At 34.3% G+C, this 14515-nt stretch overlaps 3 protein-coding genes across 3 annotated transcripts; 2 read left to right on the forward strand and 1 right to left on the reverse strand.

The window, feature by feature from the left end:
• The first annotated feature begins 1902 nt into the window (after positions 1–1902).
• Positions 1903–6579, forward strand: LOC107960825 (uncharacterized). Its single transcript, XM_041112988.1, has 2 exons — positions 1903–6173; positions 6247–6579. Exon 1 carries the CDS (start codon positions 2097–2099, stop codon positions 3249–3251), a length of 1155 nt encoding a protein of 384 aa, XP_040968922.1. The 5' UTR covers positions 1903–2096; the 3' UTR covers positions 3252–6173; positions 6247–6579.
• Positions 5593–7058, forward strand: LOC107959006 (uncharacterized protein At2g39795, mitochondrial). Its single transcript, XM_016894950.2, has 3 exons — positions 5593–6173; positions 6247–6578; positions 6677–7058. Exons 1-3 carry the CDS (start codon positions 5955–5957, stop codon positions 6834–6836), a joined length of 711 nt encoding a protein of 236 aa, XP_016750439.1. The 5' UTR covers positions 5593–5954; the 3' UTR covers positions 6837–7058.
• Positions 7059–9086: 2028 nt separating this feature from the next.
• Positions 9087–10629, reverse strand: LOC107959004 (zinc finger protein 3). The gene has a single exon (XM_016894949.2). It carries the CDS (start codon positions 10096–10098, stop codon positions 9220–9222), a length of 879 nt encoding a protein of 292 aa, XP_016750438.1. The 5' UTR covers positions 10099–10629; the 3' UTR covers positions 9087–9219.
• Between the last annotated feature and the right edge of the window lie 3886 nt (positions 10630–14515).

Genomic DNA, 14515 nt, shown 5'->3' on the forward strand with positions numbered 1-14515 from the left:
ATACGATGAATATGGCTGGGACACGGCTCCTTCTTATCTTGCGGATCATCATTTCCATCACTCCATTTTCGATGACCCTACTTCACTTAGCAAATGTTGTACAATTAGATGATCTTTTCTTTAATGAAAGAGCAAGTTATCATCGTCATAGCAGCAAGTGTTTAAATCAAACAGTTTGGGATGTCTGTTTAAAGTAATTTCTGTTTCCATTTCCAGCATCATACTTGGTTAACAACACGTGTTATGTTCCAAAAACTATTAAGAGTACTGTCCCTTCATATTAAAGTTAAAATCTATCCTTTTTAAGGTATGTTTAAATAATATTGAGTAATTGAATGAAGATATAATTATATTCTTTTAGACATGTTTGGTTGACAGTGTAATGACATTATAATTTTTTATGTTATGTTTAGTTATACAAATTGTTATTACACAGTTACATGATTTATATTTAAAGAAAATATTAATTATTATAAAAATCATTAGCAAATTTTTTTTTTAGAATTACAAAGGTCCTCTCAACCATATTTCGAAACCTTAAATGTTTCACATTAAAGAGTTAATGAGTCGTCTCTAGTGCCTGTGTCTAACTTAATTATTTCAAATGATACCATATAATATATGGATTCACGGTGCAAATAGTTTGTAGTTTTAATTATAAAAAACTTATATAAACTTAATTTTGAAAAAAATTATGCTATGTTATTACCATTTTATAATATGTAGATAAAAGTAAAAAAATAATATAATATTTATAATATATAATTTTTTTTATAAACTATCTAATAACTTTCTTATCATTTCTTATAAATAATATAATTTTTATCTAATTTTAGATAGTCATTTTTTTACAAATAAGTTTTGGCAAAAAAAATATAATACTTGTCTACAAATAATATATAGCATGGACACGTAAATAAATTATGTTCATACTTCTCGACCATACATTTTTATTAATAAATATATTATAGCATTTTTATGATTTTTTATATAATTTTTTAACATAAATTAAAAATAGGATTTAAAAAATATAATTTTTTGTTATAACTTTAAAAAAGACACATAAAATATTTGTATAATATAATTTTTAGGATTTATAATATAATAAATTTTTTACCATAATTATCATAAACATCCATATACATTCATGCTTATAATATAAAAATTTATAAGATAATATTGTATATAAAATAAATTTTAAAAATTAGATTTGGTTGTAATTACCTGCGTAATTACTTTAATTCGCATCTTCCTCTCAAAATTAAAAAATATATTTGAAGTATTTTAATTACATTTATCCAATAAGCCTCATAAATTACAATGATTATTTAAATATTTCGTAATTAAAATTAATTATATTAATATATATTGTACATGTTTTCCAAACTTGCGGTCCTATTCTAAGCGTTGGTTTGGACAGTCGAAATAATGCCATTTAGTGGCAAAATCTATCCTGACCCCTCCAAACGATCGAGGAATGGGTTTGGATTTAAGAATGTGGCCTTCATTAGGTCTTTTAGAGTGTATAAAAATAAAAATAGCCTGCACATGTTAGCTTTAAAAAATTATATTTGTAATTTTGTATAACCATACCAAATAGTTACGTTGACTTAGAAAGAGGTTTGAAGTCGGCATAGAGAATCAGGGTAAATTCACGGGCTTACCTGTTATTGTTTATGGTAGATTCATTCAACCCGCTTTGTTTAAAAAGTAGAGAGAAAATTTCTTAGTAATTCCCTATCTCTTCGACTCAACAAGGCTTGCTTACTTACTGGCTAGAAATTATGGATTATTTTAAAAATATAAATATAATAAATTTGGTTTGACCTTGGTCAAACTTCAAGAAACATTAATCTGTTTGTTAATTTACTGGCGATTCCTTACCAAAAAAATGTATTGACCTTCAAAAGAATGGTATTTAATATGGTACTGTTTGAGTTGATTAGTGTATTTTCTTTTTCCAAAATAATCAGGTTGGAAAGTGTCAAGTCTCCACCCCTTAAAAACCCCCACCCTTCCAAGATCCTGCCTCCAATCCATCTAAAAACCCCTTGATACCTGAAGCTTCCTTGGCACTATCTCAAACCCAACAAACCATGTCGCTCCAATGCCACCGCCATTCTCCTACTTTCCCTTCTTGCTTTAGACCTTGCGCCAACGCTGACAACAACTTCTTAGCACCTCCTCCACCGCCGCCGCCGCCGCCACCACAATCCTCAGGTAAAACGAATCTTGCTACGAGTCTCTACCACACAAATCTAGGCCTTTTTTCCCTTACTTGGTCCCGCTCCTTCCTTGGTCACTCCCTCCATCTCCACCTCCATCCTGCCTCTCACTATTCTCCCTCTTCTCCGCTCTCTCTCCCTGCCTCCCTTTCCTTCTCCACCCTCCATTTTCATCTGCATATCAAACCTTTTATTTTTTGGAAGAAACATGGACATAGGAAACTCAGCAGCGCCACAGTCCCTAATGTTCAAGTCTTCTGGGACTTCTCCAGAGCTAAGTTCAGATCCGGGTCTGAGCCCGACTCTGGATTCTATATTGCTATTGTTGTTGATGGAGAAATGACGCTTCTCGTTGGTGATTCTGCCAAGGAAGCTTATGCCAGAGCTAGAGCTCAAAGGCCTGGGAAAAGCCAATCTCTCGTTTTGAGAAGAGAACACGTACTTGGCAATAAAGTGTACAACACAAAAGCCAGGTTTGGAGGCAGAAACAGGGAAATTTCCATTGAATTTAAGGCCAACGAGGATGGAAAGCTATGTTTTAGCGTTGATAACAATACGGTATTACAAATAAAGCGACTTAAGTGGAAATTTCGAGGCAACGAACGGATTGAAGTAGATGGCGTCTCAATACAAGTCTCCTGGGACGTGTATAACTGGTTTTTTGATCAAGATTTGAACAATGGGCATGCTGTTTTCATGTTCAAGTTTGAGAACGAAGGCTCTGAAATTCTTGAAGGTGATTATCAGCAAGACGGGGTTGAAGAGGTAGTTGGTCCTTTCAACGAGAAGAATGAGGTCGTCTTGTGGCAGCAAAGTTCATGTAATTTTGGCGTGAATGGAATCGAATGGAAAAAGATGAGGAAAAGCTTCTTGAGAACTGCAAGAAGCTCATCCTCTTCTTCCATTTCGATGTCTTCAGCTTCATCAGCAGGCAGCTCTTCCGTAATGGAGTGGGCAAGCGTGGAGGAGAGCGAGTTAAGTGCTCCTACTGGCTTCTCATTGCTTGTCTATGCCTGGAAAAAGTGAAGGATTTTTCCTTGTCCTGATGCTCTCCTACATTACTTTTAATCTTTTGTTGATAATGTCGCTATTTGATTCCTCACTAACCCCATTTGTTCTTGAACATAGTACAATAAGAAGATTGTTACAATAGGAGAACAAAATTATAAAGAGAGAGAGATTTATACATAGATAGATCTAATCCTTTCCCCCTTGTGTTCTCGAAAGAGATTAATATGTTTACGTGCTTCTATATGGAAATTATTGCGATTGTTAGTTTTGTTGGAGCCCCTTGTTGTAATCCATACATGCAGATTCAATGAGCTTTCTTAATGTTTCTGTTCATGTTTACTGTTTCGTTCTAATGCTTTCATTGCTGTAATGCATGCCTTTTCTGCTTTTCCCCTTTCCTTGTATATGTCAAGTCTTTGCTGTTATGATTGGAACAGTAATTGTAATGGGAAATCTCCAAGTTACCAATCTTGGAGAAGGTGCAAGGAAGATGTAGATCTCGTTTTGCTTTAAATGAGCTTCCTTGGGGATGCGTGTAAGAACTAATAACCAATGTTTTTGGATCCTATAACAGCCCAAGCAACCCTCAATAAGGTTGACTAGACCCTGTCTCGGATCCCTGAAACTGCAAGTTTCTTCATTGGTCCGTAATCTTAAACCTTGAGAGCATTGGTGGAACCACAAAAAAAAAAAGAGAGTAGTCGTACAAGATCGAACGGCACTCGAAGGATGTTGGAAATGGCCAAATTGTATAGTGTTTGACTGTTTGTCTGACAACATGGCTGTCTTTGTTTGTGGAAACTGGAAAGCCAATCTGGTTCGTTAATTTCAGGCCACAGATTTTCACCTTGAAAGGAGTGTTCTTTTTTCTTTTAAATAAACCAAGACTTTTTTAAATGAGATGAGACTGTGCTAACTTTATCGGGCGGGACTCGGAATTAGGCATAAGTTGAGATCCCAACTTGTATGTATACGGTTTTATTTTAGGCGCGTCGATAATAAAAAAGTTTTGTTAGGCTGTGACTTGTCTTGTACTTTAGGATTAGGTGTGAATTTGTTTATCCATTTTATAAATATTGTTCTGCTCTGGGTGGTTGAGTTGAAGGGGGAAAAACCTACCCTTTAGTACCCGTTTCCATATTTATCTATTTGGCAAACCCTAAAGATAATAAAACCCCAAGATTTTTCATTTTCCAAAGAAAGAGATGCCAAGTATAAAGTATTTAATCTAAGCAAATCATTGGGAACATCATAATATTTTAGTGATAAAATACAACGTTGATGCTGTTGTTGGGTTTCTCTTTTTAAAGTTATATTACACTTGCCAACTGTTGGAACATCAGCAATAACATGGTGGGGTGGGTTCAAATTTTCAACTCAACTCCAAACTGTATTGAGTACGATCCAAAAAAATGAGACCCATCCTTACAGTGGAATTCCATATATTTGGGGACTATTGAACATAAATTGTTGCTGTGGAGTGTGAGACACCCGGGTTAAGGTCGGAAAACCATGGATCTTGCCTGTTTTGGGGATTAAGGTAGCTGGACATAACTGGCATCCATATATTCCTCTTTTACAAATCATTTAGTCCTTAAAGTAGGAAACAGAATCTAAACAACACACACACACACAAAAAAAAAGCCATTACCTCCCTTTTCTTGCAAGCTTTAATTGGCTTTTGTAAATGACTGGTGAACAACTGAAAGTTAGCTCCAATCATTTGACAAAAACCCCTCAATTGGGATATCACTTACCAAAATGTAGGAATCACGCACAATATTATTGTTACTATTATAATTAGGACATAGTTCAACTTTGTAAGTATCAGAAATCAAACTGTTTCACCCATTCGAATGGATGAATTCATTTGACGTGGATTTTATATTCAATGGCATTGCCAACTGTTCACATGCAATTAGGATAGCCATTGACATCATCGACTTTCATTTTTTCTTGCTTATGGCGACCCAGTGCAAGTTGAACCATATCCACCATATACCAACCAAACCCACAGTGCGTTAGTTGAAAGTTTGAAAGCAATATATAAGATACCATAATAATAGAAAATTCATTCCCAAACCATAAGGTAAAGATGCAACGTATTTAGGTACACAACAATGGACAAAGAACATTGCATCATGAACACACTAGTAAAAATGCCATATCATCTTAAAATGAATACATTTTATTATTATTAAAGGTTATATTATCAGGCTTGGTTGATTGCAGAAATATGGGCTTTTGACATTGAATCTGCTTGAAGCAGGATGGGCTGTTGGATCAAGATTTTCAAGCCTTGATTGCAGTCTTCGTCCAACAATGAATTTTGAAGGGAAATGGAAACCGGGAAATCGGATGTAAATATTTGGCTGCTTATCAGGATTTCAAATGGGGATACATCTTACAGCCACCTCTCAACACTATATTATGAAGCAATGGTTTCTTAACATTTAAATGATTATTTTTTCACTCCAATTTGTAAACAAATTTATAAGAATTTAAAGTTTAAGAAGAAAAATAATTTTTTTTGGTAAAGATTAAAAAGAAAAAGAAATTCAACATATTATAATTTTGTTCTCCATTTATTAGTACTATTTTTCCCCAAAATTGAACTTTGCTTTTCCTGATTCGTTTAATCTTTTAAACCCTAATCTTAAAAGCTAAAACCCCATTTCATTGATTCGGGAAACTGAATTCCCAACAGTCAAACTAAAAATGGCTCGCTTCATTCCAACAGCTCCAAGAGCATTTGTCTCTGCTGCTTCAAAAACCCTAACTAATGGCAGCCAATCACGAACCGCATCTGCATATTCACTACTCCAATTTCATCCCTACGCAACCTCCCAAACCCACAAATCGCCTTTCACTGCCAACATCATCAGAATCCTAAGCAACGAGATCGAGTACCAGCACGACTACGCTCCTCCCCATCAGGTAACTATTTATTTCTATCAAAGTAATTTGCACCCAAATTTTATTTCATTTCTTTTCTTCACGATTTATGTAGCCGGCTACGAGTTTCAATTCATTTACGGTCCAAGACCGACCGGGAGAGAAGTGGATGACAATGAGGGGAAAATGCGGAGAATATGAAGAAATTAAAATTGAAGCAACTATGTTTGACGGTTGTGTTTTTGTTCCTAAGCCTGGAGAAGATAGCACCGGGGAGAATTTGGTTCTTCACATTAGCTTGCTTGTTGATATTTCCAAAGGTCAAGGTTATCCTGATATGGAATTTTTGTGCTCAGCTTGGCCTGATCATTTAGAAATCCAGAAAGTTTACTTGCTAAATCGCGATAAGACTATTATTAACCCTTACATGGGACGTGATTTGAGGAGGTATGTTATGAGGCACAGCTTGCAAGCTTGTATAGTACAGTTTCTACTTCCTAATGTTAATTGGCAAAGTCAACAGTGATATTTTGTTGTTATTTCAGGAAAAAGAATAGGAAGCTTCAGAGGACACTTGGTGATTACTTGGAAGAAAGGGGAGTAAATAATGAACTCTGTGTTTTCCTGCACGAGTATATGATGAATAAGGATAGGATTGAATTGATCCAGTGGTTGGGAAATGTCAAATCCATTGTGCAGAAATAGAACGAGGTTTGCTTATAAAAATTTGATCTCAGCTTTCTAGTTTTTTCCCGCACGAGGTTCATAAGATTTCTGTTTAGGTTCCCCTATGATTTGTAGCGGCCTATATGAAACATGAAATACAAATTGATTGACCATATTTTGGCATTGGACTGTTATACAGAGTTGTAAAGGTAAGTAATCTTACTGGTGCAGGTAAAAATAAGTTTATGAGGATTCTATGCATCCGCCAACTCTCTCTTTTAGAGCTTGGATATGTTGTTAAATATATTTTAGGGTCTCAGAGTAGTGAACAACCTTTATTTCGGTGTTCTAGCAATCCTTGCCCAGTAATTGCAATTGCATTGCTTCATTGTGTTCCTCAAGTAATGCATGATATCTGCAAGACTCAATTCTAATGCATGCATATGAAAGGGTTGGTAATTACTGAAAAGACAGTAACTTCAAAATAAAACTAACTGAATTGTTGCAAACCTTCACCTTGTAAAGGAAAAAAAAAAAGAACAAAATGTATCAATTTCTGCTAGCAGGAAGCTACATTATTTCTTGAGCCATTTGATGGATGCAAGCTTGTGATTGAGTAACCTTTGGCCTATTTTAAGACCATTAACTAAAAGTGCTGCACTTTCCATCAACTCTCACTTGGTGTTGCAGGGCTTTAAAAAGTTGAAGGTAGCTTAGAGTTGTTTTATATTAGGTGCTTTGTTGGTTTAAGACATAATAAATTGCTGATTTCTTCTTTGCTTTCTTGGTTGTAAGGAAATTATACTAGTGATAAGGCCGTGTATGCTCCATTTATTCTTTTGATTTATGCAAAGGATGTGAGTTCAATGTTCATTTCACGGTGGGGATGTTTTATAGGTGTTAAACCATCAAAATTTGCTCATGAGTTTGCATAGAATTGCGTCGCTGATGATAAATTCGCTTCATGACATGGTTTTTTCTCCACTTTTTTCTGGTTTCTTACAAAGTAGGCCAAGATCTAAGGAGAATTTGCAAGTTTGAGGATCAAACTCCAATCTTGCTGGTATTTGTCAAAACGGATGAACCATTTGGGTCTCTTTTTTTTTTTTCATATTAAATGGTGGTGATAAACACGTGTCTCTAAACTCGGGTGGGACTTTGGGTTGAGAATGATGACATTCAACTCTTTCGAAACATCATTTATTTAATGTTGTGAAAGTTGAGACGTTGGTACCAGGCATGCCCCGAAGTTGTACAGTGGACCACTAATCTCCTCAGATTGCTGTGAACTATTAGTTTCACAACAAAGCTGCTTGCCATCCCGACCTCCCCACCAATCAAAGATTATTTATATCTAATGTCGCTGTATAATTAAAACTGAGCCGTCAGGTTAGCTTGTTTCGACCAATAAAGCAAAAATCAATTTATCCGAATAAAACAAAAAATATAATAAATGTGTTTGCTTTTTAACATTTTATTATCATAAAATCAAATCTTTTTTAGATCTGGAGGGATTAGTTAGTGGAGATGACACAGTACGACAAAATCATAGTCGCTGACCTCAAAACAACGTTGTATTAATTTAGTATTTATCTTGGAAATTTGTGTTACAAAAAAAGGGGAAGATGAGAAAATGTATTTTAAAAGTCATTATTGATATATTTTTTGCGGAATCTTTTAAATTTACATGTAATATTATGTGTTACAAAAATAAACTTTTTTAAATCCATGAAATTTTCATTTTAGAGCTGGAATAGATTAATTGGTTAGACTTAAAGAACCGGTGGCTTTACCTGATTAAGAAAAAACGAAAATTGAGTTGAAAAGATTAGTGTTGAATTGATATATGATTTTTTTTGTTTATATTATTGAACCAATGGCCCTAATTAGAAAATACTAAAATTGTGCCCACAACAATATTAAGCAGGTCCTAATTAGAAAAGTCATAGTTTTGTTTTTGTTGTTGTTAGGAATATGATTACATCTTCTAAATTTAATGTAATTATTGGAAGATTTTCATGTTATAGTATTTATTTTATTATGATTTGAAACGAAAGGGACTGTGGGAATCCATTCCTCCAAGACTTCCTGAAGTGAATTTCCGGGTAATTATCTGTCAATTGAAACTGGTCTGGGATTCAAAACTTTTTTCGATTCTGGAAGTTGTTCCTAATTGGGAAAATTCGCTCCGAAAAACAAATAGTTTAAACTTGCAAGTATGTTCTAAACAGCTTAACCAAAAATAGGATTTGCAGAAAATGATTAACAGTTCCAACTAGGGAAAAAAAATAAGGCTAAAAAAACTTCTCTATTATAAAAATATACATGACAATTGCTACAAAAGAAATTAAGAGTAAACTAAAATCTTAACTGGAATATATAAATAAATATATATATATATTCTCTTAAAAATAATACTGAATTAAAGCTTGAGGGATAGATCAACCTTTTGCATCTCTTCCTTCTTAGGCTTCATACTAGCACCAGCAGACCACCAATAATTACTCGTCACTTCATCAGCTGGTGAACCCATCATCATCCTCGTTATGCTAAATTTACCGACATTTGCTCGACCCGATGGTCCTGCTCCTGTTGCATAGTGGTTCTCCATTGATAATTTCCCTATAGCCGGTTGTTGGTCTATAGGAGGCCTAGACCAACTATGGTGTCCATACGCATTTCCGAAACCAGTTGATGAAATATGAGAAGAAGGTTTATGGATCATTGAATGCACCTGAATCCCCAGAGATCTATTATACGAGCCGTGCAGCGGAAGAGAAGCCAAGCTAGAGTGGTGGTTGTGGTAAAAGTAAGGATGGCCGAAAGCTGTAGCCTGAGGTCCTCCCCATCCCATCCTTTGCCCTCTTTTCACCAAAGTCCTCTCTCTTTTGTGGGCATTTTGGTGGCCTCCAAGAGCTTGTGAACTGTAGAATTTCCTTTGGCAATAGGTGCAGGAGAAAACTCGTTGCTCACCATCTGTAGCTTGAGGAGTTTCTGGTTCTGGTGCTGTACTGTCGGATGAACCTGCTGCGTTTAAGGAATCAATAAGGTTGAGTTCTTTATTGAACCCACCAATATCGTCACACTCACTTGTGGTTAGCTTTAGATCTAGTTGGAAACTGGGTTTTGCTGCTTCTTGTTCTCCATCTTTGATGACTTCATTTGAAGCTTCTGGTATAGAAAGGACACATGAGGTAGTCTCGGAAGCACTAGGCTTTTTACTTAGAGATTCCATAGGAGTGTCTACCACACGCTCAGCTATGTTGTTGGGCAGACGATGAAATGTTTTTGTTGATAACATAATACAATAAAAATCTTCTTTTTGTTGAAGACAACCTAAATGCTTTTTGTGTGTGCAAATAGTACTATGTAAACAACAGTGTTTTCCCTTTATTTAAAAAAAAAAAGAGAGAAAAGAATGGTAGATTTCTTTTTCCTTTTATCACTCACAAGGAAAGCTAGCTTTATTTGGAACTCCACAATGTACTTGTTAATATCAGAAAAAAGAAGAAAAAAAAAACAGTCTAGTTTTGCTTTCATCTGATCACTACATTATTGCTTTTTTGACTACTTTCTGATCAGTAATCAGTGAACAATATTGTTGTTATCCCAGGGATACACTCTTTTTTTTGAGGTTTCATATCTCCCTGCAACACCATCAGCCTCATGCTGCACTACAGTTCCTTTTTTGTTAAATACTATGCTTTGCTTTGAGACTGTCAAAAGCAATACTTGCCTTGAATTGCTATGGTAGACTAAACATGGGTTTTAATAGTGTCGTACGTATTTATTATAGTTGTTGCTATATATATATACACATTTCAATTCAGGTCAAAAATGGCCAATCATGGGTATCTATCTATGTACAGTAGACGACACCACTATCCTATGTACTTAACTCCATCAAACAGAAGCACCATGTCCCAAGCCAGTTACTTTGAACGTGGATCTTTACACATTTCTTGGATGTTTTGCCCCACTCTTTCTGTTGCTATTATTATCGAAAACAACTCACAAACTCAAAGAGCGTTAATGTGATTTGATTGAATGCTAATTGGGGGCATTGGTGGGGAAGGGGGATTGCGACCCCTTTATAATAATGTACATGGTTTGAATTTTATATTATCATCATTTAAAATTTCAAACCATCATCAAATATAAATATATACGTGGGTTGTGAATAAAGTTATTGGAGAGTAGAACACAGTGCGTGAAAATATATTAGGGGTCGGGGCCGGTGACAAATGGCCGACAAACAAATGGTGAAGGTGATGAGCCCTCATGGCATAAACTAGGGCCATCTTATTGGTTAAACCGTGAAAGAAAAAAAAAAGTAGCAAAGGATTGATTAATTGACCCTTGAGATAAGCATAAGTTTAATTATTGTGAGAAAGCAAGAGTTATTTTAACCAAACCCCACAAAACAAGCCACATGATTTTATAGTCTAATAAATAAATTCAGTCGTATCTCTTTTTGAGATTTCTTTGTCTGCCTTTCTATAATCTACATTTAAATAAATATCACTTCCACATCATATATCTAAACAGATCTTCAACTACTTTTAAAACACCACATCATACTTCTCCTTCTTCTCCCACCCAAATCCATCACTTTTTATCTGAGACAAATAAAAGAGGACAAATGCAACAAAATAGGAAGCAAACAATCAATTTATTAGGTTGTTGGTCTTTTTCCAGAAAGCAACTCCATGGATTTAAAGAAAAACATGAATTGAGTTAGGTTCTGGCTTTTTTATCTTTTAGAGTGTGTGATTGATAGATTCAAATCTCAAACACTAGGTTGCTGTTGGCTTCTGATATACTTTGGCTCTTTCACTTTTCTACAATTGGCTGCTTCTAGTTAACCACTTGCTCCGATGAATTTTGTTGAACCACTTCAAACACAGTACGCAATGTATAAACGGAATCCTCCAAAATCCAAACACAACAGCAAAGCAACATAGGTTGTCGGTATTTCCAGAGTTCATGCACCCTTTAACTTCGTGCATTCAAAGGTCAAATCAAATTTCCTTTGTTCTCTCCTAACTTAAATCTATATTTGTTTGTTTCTTGTCATGATTTGCACGTTTGTCCAAGTTTCTAAACGTTTCCCTCTGCCTCTATCATGACCCCCTTATATCCTATTTTCCAAAGTCCAAGTCCATGTCTCACCCCCAACTCCACACTGCCCCATGGGTTAAGTGTTTAAAAAATAACTATTACTTATACTAGATATAGTTTTTATATTTTAATTTTCTTTGAATTTGTTAAGTTTGATTTTATTATTAGTTTTATATTACGTGTAATTTGTGAATTTAATATCTATTAAATTTTTATTTTTAATATTTTTTCGAATTTTAAAATTTCAACTTTAACTCTAATAATAATTTTAATTAAAATAAAATGACTTTTCTTTGAATATTATAACTTTTGACATAACATTAAATATGTAATAATATATTTATCCCATAATATTTTAAAATGATAGGAACTAAAATTTAAAAATGATTAAAAATCACTAAATTAGAGTATAAACACTAATAACCCACCCATTCAAAGGTATAATTTGCATAGGATGGGGCGTTACTATTGAGCCGGATGCATTAGCCCAAGTGTCAAAGTACCGAAGAAACACGTGAGGATTCCCTTAATTCCACTATTCTAATTTGGACTGGAAGTTCCCTGCAACAGTCAAAGTGTGGCTTTGTTTCTTTAAGGATGGAGAAAGAACTAAAAAATGAAGCCAAAACTAATGAAAAATCACGTGCATTGCTCTCCAGAGTTGGCTGATTATGGCTTGCCTGCATCTTATCGAGCTCCTGCTGCTGCTATAGCCACATATTTAGATTGGGCTAAATCTCATATGTTTTGATTATCATAGAAAACGGGATAAGTTCAGTGGTATACTAATGTTAATGGGGTTGGGGGCCTGGATATGCAGACAGAGTTACTTCTTTGTGGACTCCTAGACCGGGTACGATGATGTTTGGTCCAATGTGGAAGGTTGAAGGGCTTGGATACATAATGATTAAGGTGAGAATTACATGCATTAATTTATATATTTTCCGGACCATTTAGGTCGTGTTGCTATCTTGAAAGGTTATTGGCATCAAAGTCCCGTAACTTCACGAAGAAACACAGGTTTATTCTTATTCTATCAATCAAGTTATGAGTAGGCTGTTTTTCTCCATGGTACCCTTTTGTCATGTGACCTTCTTACAGAGCAAGGAATCTCAAAGATTTTGCACCCAACATAAATCATCTATATTTTTTTTTTATTATACTCTAATCTCTATATATGGACTATATTTTATATGTTTTTTTCGGTGAAAAAAAAAAGAAAAAAGAAAAGAGGCTTGGCGTTACCATGCAAAGTGGGAAGGACCATTTAAATATATTTTGACATGAGATTGTGAAATAATGATAAAACAATTTCATTACATTTATCTCTTGGTATGTCTACCATCCTCCAAAACGTGGATGGATGGATGCTGGTATTCCTGATTTTAGAGGTGGTTGCGTACATGGCATCCGAGTATCTATTTCAGAACATGTTTCAATACTTACATTAAAACTAGTTTTGACTTAAATATGAACATATGTTATTCTGGGTAGTTAAAATGAGCATAACCGCATAAGATATGCACTAAAACAAAACCAAAACTAACTTCGATTTCTTTTTACTTAAAGAAGAAATTCAATTTTAATCCTACATTAATAAAATTTATAAATGATGAATGATGAATGGCAAAAAGGAATAAAGCCGAATGAGCAAAATGTAGTTTCAGTCCATCAGTTGTGTGGGGAAAAAGAAAGGGGAGGGTTGGTAGGAAAATGAGGCAAGTGCAGTTAACCGAAACAGAAACAGAAAGGTGGTTCATTGTTTGTTAAAAAGCTTTGCTGGTATGCGCTGCCCACAGTATCATTACTATATTATTTCAACTTGTAATAATAATAATCACTGATTAGTGGAACAGTCGTTGTCCGGTAGTCTTTGGAAGCATTCTTATGATCTTCTAATCTGGATTAAGTTTTGATCCTTTTTTATTTTCTCCATGTGAATGAATTTCATTTCAATTTGGATGAAAAGGAAGATTATGTTTTGTTGTCTTTTTGTGTAGTGATCTCCACTAAAATGGCACAGTGGCCATTCATGCAAAAATTCTAGCTTTTCATCATAGTATGTAATATCTAATATCTCATATCTCATTTATTCACTTTTCTCCCACTAAACTAGAAAATTAAAATGAAAGTCCCTAAAAAGTATACAAAACTCAAAAAAAAAAAGGTAAGCAAAGATAGATTATTAGAATAAGATTAATAAATTAAAGGATTAATCAGAAAAAGTTGAAAATATAACAGCCTTATACATATGGCTGAGGCACGAGACGATCACTTTATTTGGTCACAAAGCAAAGCATGCTCTCGCGTCGCGTGTCTCTGTCTCAAACCATTGTGTTCCCCTTTCCCAACATACTCACTAAACTTGGAATTTTTCTTGTTCTTTTGTTTTGAAAATACAACAAATTGTATTATATTATTCTTTAAATATATTTACCTCATTGAAGGGCTCTCATAAAATAGAAAAATTTTAATTTAAGTCCTTTATAATTTATAAATTTTAAATTAGTAATGATAAAGTTACAATTTATTCTTCAAAATAATAAAAATTTAATTTAATCATTTAAAAATTATAAAAATATAAACTATTAAAATAA

Source organism: Gossypium hirsutum, chromosome A05 (assembly GCF_007990345.1).
Source record: "Gossypium hirsutum isolate 1008001.06 chromosome A05, Gossypium_hirsutum_v2.1, whole genome shotgun sequence".
Taxonomy (NCBI): Eukaryota; Viridiplantae; Streptophyta; class Magnoliopsida; order Malvales; family Malvaceae; genus Gossypium; species Gossypium hirsutum.

Excerpts from the sequence above, each read along its gene's own strand:
- LOC107959006 (XM_016894950.2), top strand. The coding sequence starts at position 5,955 with ATGGCTCGCTTCATTCCAACAGCTCCAAGAGCATTTGTCTCTGCTGCT. Across the intron at positions 6,174-6,246 it reads ACTACGCTCCTCCCCATCAG|CCGGCTACGAGTTTCAATTC; the intron begins GTAACTATTTAT and ends CGATTTATGTAG. Across the intron at positions 6,579-6,676 it reads ATGGGACGTGATTTGAGGAG|GAAAAAGAATAGGAAGCTTC; the intron begins GTATGTTATGAG and ends TTGTTATTTCAG.
- LOC107959004 (XM_016894949.2), bottom strand. The coding sequence starts at position 10,098 with ATGTTATCAACAAAAACATTTCATCGTCTGCCCAACAACATAGCTGAG.
- LOC107960825 (XM_041112988.1), top strand. The coding sequence starts at position 2,097 with ATGTCGCTCCAATGCCACCGCCATTCTCCTACTTTCCCTTCTTGCTTT.